Source organism: Marmota flaviventris, chromosome 13 (assembly GCF_047511675.1).
Source record: "Marmota flaviventris isolate mMarFla1 chromosome 13, mMarFla1.hap1, whole genome shotgun sequence".
Classification (NCBI taxonomy): domain Eukaryota; kingdom Metazoa; phylum Chordata; class Mammalia; order Rodentia; family Sciuridae; genus Marmota; species Marmota flaviventris.
In genome coordinates this window covers 98,289,483-98,297,797 of record NC_092510.1, presented here as the reverse complement: position 1 = coordinate 98,297,797, position 8,315 = coordinate 98,289,483, and the positions used below count along the sequence as shown (strand labels likewise).

Sequence of the window (8,315 nt, the reverse complement as noted above, 5' to 3'; positions counted from 1 at the left end):
ACACACCCACCCAGGCTGCCTAGGATTAACCCCGGCCTGCCCAGCCTGTGCAGCTTCAGGAAGGATTTGGAGAAAGGAGAAGAGGGAGGGAAGTTTCCTGTTTTGTGTGCCACTAATCCAGTGCTCCTTCTAGTCACCCGATGCGCAGAGCACCTCCTGGAGGAGGGTGACAATAGACCCAAGGGAGGCAATGCACAAGACCCAGGGATGACACCCATCAGGGGCTGACATCCCCTCTCCTGGCCCCCTGCCCCACTCTCTGTTAGACCACCCAGATGTCCAAAGCACTGAGCAGCTCCTCCATCCTCCACTCCAGCAAACTTGCCATAAAGACTCTGGCTAAGCCCTTGGCAGACATCACTAATCAATTGGGGCACCTGTTAGATCCCAGAGCTCCTGGCAGATGCTACCAGTTGATCAGACCTGGCCCAGAAGATAAAAAGGCTCCCCAGCCCAACTCTGGGCAGTGAGACATGTGTGGCATCTCCCTATAGCTTGGCCAGCCCTCAGCCCATGAATGAATGAGGGAATGAGTGAGCAAATGTATGCCCAACAATGCCAGGAGCCCAGAGACCTAGACCAAGCGGTATCTGCAGTCTACGCAACTCCATCTACGAGTTCAGAATCACACATGAACCCACCTGGGCCAGTGTCAGGGTGTGGTCCTGCAGGACTGGGGGAAAGGGCTGCCCTGGATCTGGAACCAGCCTTGCTCCCGGTGGCCACCGGCCACAGGCCTTCCTGAGATGCAGCCCAGAGCTCCCACATCCAAGACCCAATGGCCTCCCTGCCTCAGAAGGGACGCAACAGTTGACCCTGTGCTGGCCAAAGCCCAGGTGTCAGTCCTCCCACAGCAATTCACACTCAACCCAAGAGACAGGGCAGTTAGAGGCTGAACTGGGAAGCAGGACATCTGAATTCCAGTCCTAGCTCCTGGCCAGTTCTCTAAGGTCTCTGGACCTCAGTTTACCCATCTGGAAATTGGGGAGAGGGAAGCCTGGTCTCTAGGACCCTTCTAACACTAGCAATGCCTTCTGCACAGTTGTGTTCATTGATCCACTTATTCCACAAGCATTTATTGAGTACCTACTGTGTACCGGGCCCTTTGCTGAGCCCCTTGCTGATCTCTGCCAGAAGGCCCTCCCCCTCCTTGGTCTCCAGGTCTTGGCTCCCCACAGGAAGCTTCCTGGGCCAGCTCCGGGGTCCCTCCCACCCCCTCCAGGCTCCAGGCAGTGCTTCTAATCAGGCTTATCACTCCACATTGTTCATCTATCTATCCTGTCTGTTTCCCTGAGAACTGTGACTTTCCATCTTGTTCCCTCACCCATTTCCAGGGACTCCAGAGGAGGGTTCTGGAAACATTTCCCTAGAGAACAAACACATGAATGCATGTGTGAAGCCCAGGTCTCTCCCCCTCCTCCCAACACGAAGAAGCCCCCAGTTCAGCACTTTGCTTCTGCTCCTGTCCCCAAACCAGTCCCTGGGAGCCACTGGGCGAAACCCAACCTTCCCAGCCACACCACGGCCCCAAGCCTGGGTGACCAGAAGGTGGCCACAGGTATCTGTGCACTTGAAAGATCTCCTGGCTCTGAGGTGGGGCTGACACCCCCTGGGGCTTGACCAGAGCCCAGGTCCCCAGCAGTCCCCGCGCCCTGCTCCCTGCTGTCCCAGCAGACACTCGGTAAATACTGGGCCATTAATTAACTTCCTCCGGGAGCAGTGACTCAGGCCAGACCTCCCCAGCTCCAGGGGGAAAGGTGAGCACCCCAAACTTGTGCAGGTGCCCAGACAAAAAGACCAGCCCTTCATCTCGAAAAGCCTCATCACCCCCTTGACAGGGTACAGATGGATTGCTGCGCCCCAATGTGTGCACACAGACCCCCCCAGCAGCGCCCTCCATGAACCACGGTGCACACAAACAGGGGAGCGACTCGCCCAGCCAATGAGCACTTGTGGTTCCTACGGGGAGCCCTAGCCGCACCCTCCCAGCCCCCCACGCAGCCCACTGTCCTATTGGCTCCTTTGGTGAGCTGCGAGAGCTCCCCTGCCCAGGCCACCCCAAAAAAGATCAAGAGGTTTTATCAAGCTAGACAACGGCTTAGCCCTCCCTGCTGGCCACCTCTGGATTCCTTGGGAGAGGCCACGGGAAGAGCAGGGCAGACTGACCACTTCTCAGCGGGCCCCAGGGAATGCAAGGCCCTAAGGAGCTCCAAACTTGCTTCATGACAGTGGATGGATCAGAGATTAGGAAGTACCAAGAGGAGTTGCCCAAGTGAGGAGCCTGGCCCCCTGCCCACTATCCACTCCCACCCCACCCCACCCCGTCCTCTAGGTGCACCCGCAGAGTCAGGTTGTGGGGTACAGCTCAAGAATGGATGACAGAGGACTGAGCTCAGGCTGACTCTTGCTTCTGTGGGGCTCTGGCAGGCCTGGCCTCACAGCAGGTGGTTGGGGGCCAACAATCGAGGGCACATTCACGAAGAGCTGAGCCCAGAGAACCGGGCTCAGCTCCACTCACAACAGAAGCTGACTTTCAGGAACCTGCTGACATGGGTTCAAATCCTAACAACTCCAACTAAAACTGTCTTACTGTTCCCAGTAAATACTGGGCAAGAAAAGAGTGAAGGCCACACTACCTCCCGGGCTCCAGGCTTGTCTGTGGCAGGCCCATGTCCCTGGCTGGAAGTCGGACAAAAGTTACAGATTCACTCCACATGCTGGTGACATCTCAAAGGTGAACTTCAAACATAAATAAATGAAGCCTTTGTGTGTCTTTGAAATGGGATTTGAAGAAATATAGGGCAGTGTAGTTTTATTCTTACAGGTATCACCACGTGAGCAGGTTCCCCAGCCCTGGGTGTCCCTGTCACCAGATCACCACTCCGAAGTAAATAAAATGTGCTTGCTCAGCAATTCCCCTATAAGTTAATCCTGGCTTCCCTGGGAATGGCGGAGAGAGGTGCTACTGGTCCCTGGGGTCTTGGACCAGTTTGAGAATGACCTCAGAAGGCATGGGAAGGACAGGGCACTGCGCCCAGAGCCCCGCAGTCTTGGGCAAATTCCTTACATTGTCAGTGTCCAAGTTTCCTCATCTGAAAAATGGGCAAACACCCTGACTTTTTTTTTCCACTCTTGACACCTGGCACTGAGAATGTGCTGGAGAATTGTTTGAAGAAACAAACTGTGAGAATTCTTAGGTTTAAAAGGAGACCCCGAGACTGCAGGATGGGCTGGCTGGGTCTCTTGACTCTCACCTAGGGACAAAGAATGTACTGAGGAAGGTCCAAGGAACAAAGAGATTCAGAAGAACCCCAGGTAGGATGTGAAACAACAGGAAGTGGCCTCCCCTACCCCAGCCCCAACCTCTCTCAGGACAGGTCCTTCTTATCTCTCCTGGTCTCTGAGGACTGAGTTCACCCACTTCTGGACCCCTGCTCAGGTAAGGAGAGAGCCTCAGGAGCTGCCGTGCAGCCCGGATCTGGCACCTTGGAACCCTCAGAGCACCAGTCACCCCACTGCCCCTCAGGCCTAGAGCCGCCAGAACCCGCTGCCCTGTCCCTCTCTTCTCTGTCGCTGACCCCAGCTGGGAGATGGTGGACCATGGATAGCTCAGGATATGAAGGAAAACAGTCCCCAAAACTTGTCATGAGCTCCTCTGCCTTGGGGACACATGAGGGTCTGGAGCTCAGGGTCCTGATCCCTGTCTTAGCTCTGTCCCCAGGAACTGGGTGCCTCCCAAGTCATTTCACACCTCCAACCTCAGGCCCCTCCTCAACAATAAAGGCCTTTCTGGAAAGGGCCTGCTCCATAGAAGGCACATAAGAATTGTCCCTATTGTCATTAGTTAGACCAGAAGAGAAGCGGTATAGAACTGGTGGTTAGGAAGCTCAGGGTCCTCTCAGAACCTGGGCCCTCGGCCGCAGGCAGGTCCTCAGCTCCCTGGGCGGGCCTGGGTGCTTCTCCATCCGAGATCAAACTTCACCATCCTTGGGTTTCCCCCATCAGTGTCTGAGTTGAGGTGGCTGGGCATTGCGCGAGCATTCCCAAAGCCCTGGGCCCAAAGAGTCAGGAAGTCATTCTCTGCGGTGAAAGATACCTCCAAACCTCTCTCCCTCGAGGGGCCCCCAGTATCAAGCAGCGGCCCCACAAGCCTCTTGCAGAGACCTTGGCTTCCCCTGGTCACCCGGGGGCCGGCAGGTGAAAAAGAGAAGGCGCCCAGTGCCCGTCAGTTGGGGAGCCGCGCGCACCTGCCGCAGGTGAGGCCCAACCGTGCGGAAGGAGGAGGAGCCATGGTCGCCGCACTCAGATGAACGACCCCCAGCACCAGAAAGCTAGGCTGAAGGAAGCTGCGGGCTCCTGCGTGGCCGCTGCGAAGCGACGCATGTTGCAGACCGCAACCCCGGCGGCTCCGAGTCCCGCGCGGTGCGGCGGCCCCAGGAGAACATTCGAGGCAGCGGCGGCGTTGGAGGCCCGGGGTCCGTTCGGTATTTGAATAGCACAAAGGAACCGCCTTGGTCTTATTGGCCAGCCGAGTGGCCCCGGGGCGGGCAGCGCCTGTCACTCGGGAGGCTCTGAGCACTTCTATTGGCTCATCAGGTGTGAGGCGGGGCTCGGGTGCTCAGCTAAATAGCTGGGGCCGGGGCCGGCAGAGGCTCATTGCTTTGGCGCCGTCTGGGGAGCGCGAGCCCGCGGGTGGCGCGCAGCGCATGGTGGTGGCTCCTTTCGGAGCGCAGCCGACCCGCTGACCTGGGCTCCGTTCCCCTGCCCGGCGCGCCCGGGCGACCTTCTTGAGACAGAAACAGCAGCAGCATTAGCAGCAGCGGCGGCAGCTGCTTTGCCGCCGCCGTCTCCACGGGAGCATGGAGTGCGCCCTGGACGCCCAGAGCCTGATCAGCATCTCCCTGCGCAAGATCCACAGCTCCCGGACCCAGCGCGGCGGCATCAAGCTGCACAAGAACCTCCTGGTGTCCTACGTGCTCCGCAACGCGCGCCAGCTCTACCTGAGCGAGCGCTACGCCGAGCTTTACCGGCGCCAGCAGCAGCAGCAGCAGCAGCAGCAACAGCAGCAGCCGCCCCACCACCAGCACCAGCACCTCGCGTACGCAGCGCCGGGCATGCCGGCCAGCGCGGCCGACTTCGGCTCGCTCCAACTTGGCGGCGGCGGGGACGCGGAGGCGCGTGAGCCGGTCGCCCGGCACCAGCTGCACCAGCTCCACCAGCTCCACCAGCTGCACCTCCAGCAGCAGCTGCACCAGCACCAGCACCCAGCGCCCAGGGGCTGCGCGGCGGCGGCGGCCGGGGCGCCCGCGGGCGGCGCGGGGGCGCTCTCGGAGCTGCCCGGGTGCGCGGCGCTCCAGCCGCCGCACGGCGCGCCCCACCGCGGGCAGCCCTTGGAGCCGCTGCAGCCGGGTCCTGCGCCGCTGCCGCTACCGCCGCCTGCGCCCGCCGCGCTCTGCCCGCGGGACCCTCGCGCCTCAGCCGCCTGCTCTGCGTCCTCCGCGCCCCCGGGGGCGGCCCCTCCGGCCGCCGCCGCCGCCGCCTCCCCACCAGCCTCTCCGGCCCCCGCCTCTTCCCCTGGCTTCTACCGGGGCGCGTACCCGGCCCCCTCGGACTTCGGCGTGCACTGCAGCAGCCAGACCACCGTGCTGGACCTGGACACTCACGTGGTGACCACGGTGGAAAACGGCTACTTGCACCAGGACTGCTGCGCCTCCGCCCACTGCCCCTGCTGTGGCCAGGGCGCTCCGGGACCGGGCCTGGCGTCCGCCGCGGGCTGCAAGCGCAAGTATTACCCTGGCCAGGAGGAAGAGGACGACGACGAGGAGGACGCGGGCGACCTGGGGGCCGAGCCCCCCGGGGTCGCTGCGTTCGCCCCCTGCAAGCGCGCCCGCTTCGAGGACTTCTGTCCGGACTCGTCCCCGGACGCGTCCAACATCTCAAACTTGATCTCCATCTTTGGCTCGGGCTTCTCCGGGCTGGTGAGCCGACAGCCGGACTCCTCCGAGCAGCCGCCGCCGCTCAACGGGCAGCTGTGCGCCAAGCAGGCGCTCGCTAGTCTCGGCGCCTGGACTCGAGCCATTGTCGCCTTCTAGGGACCCCGGAGGGCACGGGGACCCGGGGGCCCCGCGGGGCTGGGGCCAGACAAAGACTCGGCCAAGGGGCGAGAGGAGGGAGCGAGCGGGCGCCTGGCCACTCGGGGCTGAGCTGGGGGCGACCAGGGGGAGGCAGCTGATGTTTTATAAATTGTAAAATAAAAAAAAAGAAATCTAAATTCTTGGACTTTATTTTTGCAGAGAGAAAAGCGCCTATTTAAGTATGCTTTGTGTTTCTCCTACTCTTTTTCCCCCTTCTTTTTATTGTAGTGATTGCAGTGGTGTTTAGCAAGGAGCCTGCCACGTGAGGGAGGGCTGCTGCCCGGAGGAGGTGCCGGGCAGCCGGGGGCGAGGCAGGGCGCCCGGGCCGCAGGGGCGCGCCGGGGTTGCGGCGCAGGAAGGTGCGGAGCCGGGGACGCTGATTCCAATCAGTTGTCAGACCCGGGAAGCCCGACGTTCCTCTCTCCTGAGTTCCTCCGTGGCGTGAGGAAAGGGTCTTGTGAAATCCTGAGCAAAAAACAAAGGCAAATTCAATCTCCAAAAGGGACGTTTGGGTCACATTTCCTCTCTGGGGGCGGCCTCCAAAGTTCTCAAAATGAGAAGGCAGAAATGAAAACACTTCAACTTTTTTTTTTTTTCTTTTCTTCCCGGGGCGGGTGTCTTGAGCCCCTCCTCTCCCCGCCCCTCTGGCTCTGTTCTTCTCCCCTCCTCCACCCGTCTCCTGGACTCGGGGGTGGCGCCGGACACCCCAACACTCTTGAACACTGTTTGGGGAAGGGGTGGGGGGCGAGCACGGCGGACTACATTTCCCATCATGCCCAGCATTGCGGTCCTCACTAAACAAAAAAGGAAGTCGATTTCTTCACCTGGATCCCGGGCGGCCCCAGGGGAGGGAGGGGCCGGGACCGCCGACTGCGTTGGAGACTTTTCACTAAGTTCCTGGTCAGCTGTGGTGTTTGTGTGTGTGCTGCTAAGTTGCACTGTCCTGGTTCAGTCTTAGGTTGCATTTCATGAAACCAGCATTGTTCGAGCCTGTGAGAACCCTGTCTTGTGTCTTCAGCTCGATAGATTTTGTTTAATTTAAAATCCTTTTGTTGTAAAAAGGTGGGGTTCTTCTGCAGCCCCTCTGGTTCTCTGCCATCAGCATCATGCGGACTCCAAAACAAGTCGCCAACCCTCCCTTTCTCGGCCCTTCTCCCTCGTCCTTCTGTATTTTTGTGCATACTGAATTGTATATCACCGGATAAAACTGTTCAGATTATTTGTTTAAATTTATAATCTTAATAAAAAGTCGACTGTAGAGTATGGTGGTGCCTTGTTTTCGTATGGGCCTGGGGTCAGCAGGGAGGATAGAGGGAGGTGGGAAACACACACACACACACACACACACACACACACACACACACCCAGGCAAACCCCAGCTCTCCAGGGCCTGGGCGGGCGGGATCTGCCCACATCCGCAGGGCTGGGGGTGGGAGCGGGAAGGGGGAGAGGAGTGGTGTTATTGGGGGAATGAAGCCGGTGCCGCGCGCCTCCTGCCCACCCCCTCGCCCGCGGGTCCTGTCCCCCATGGGAACCGGCCGCCCCGAGGTCTTCTGCAGGAAACCTAGCCAGCCTCCAGCCGGTCCCCTGCGTAGCCACGGGTGAAGGGCCTAGTCGGCCTCAAGTCTGAGCTTTCCGCAGTGGAGGGACGCCGAGGGGCTTCTGGGCCACCCACAATCCCCACCCCGCGCCTCCGCCCGCACGTCCGCATGTCTCGGCTGCAACTTGGGAAGTTTTTTTCCTTTTCTTTTTTCCTTTTTTTTTTTTTTTTTTTTTTAAGTTGAGTTTGTTATCACTGCTCGGTGCCACTTGGTGGTGTGCTGGCGGCGTCTCCCTCCCTCCTCGCGCCCCTCCCCTCTCCTTCTCCTCTCCTTTCCTCCCGCCTCTCTTCCCTCCCCAGTGGATGGAGGCAGGAAGGCTCCAGGCGCGCGCTCCCCTCTGACCACCTACGGAATGACCTCAGAGTGGGAGAATGTGCCAAGGCCCGGAGGAAGCTCGCGTTCTCCCCACTGGAACCAAATTCACATCTGGAACCGCGGCTCAGGCCTGGGGGCTCGCGGGGTGGTTCCAGCTTTGCAAAGAGGGGATAGGCAAGAAAGACCAGGACGGGGCGGGGGGGGGCGGGTGGTAATAAGCAAAGCAGCAGCCTGCTTGCTGTTTGATAGTGCCTCTGTCGGTGTC

General features: G+C 59.9%; 1 protein-coding gene across 1 annotated transcript; it reads left to right on the top strand.

Annotated features, from left to right (window-relative positions):
• The first annotated feature begins 4,670 nt into the window (after window positions 1–4,670).
• On the top strand, window positions 4,671–7,392 carry Ier5l (immediate early response 5 like). Its single transcript, XM_027936623.2, has one exon. The coding sequence runs from the start codon at window positions 4,860–4,862 to the stop codon at window positions 6,090–6,092; it is 1,233 nt and encodes a 410-aa protein (XP_027792424.1). The 5' UTR covers window positions 4,671–4,859; the 3' UTR covers window positions 6,093–7,392.
• Window positions 7,393–8,315: the final 923 nt, after the last annotated feature.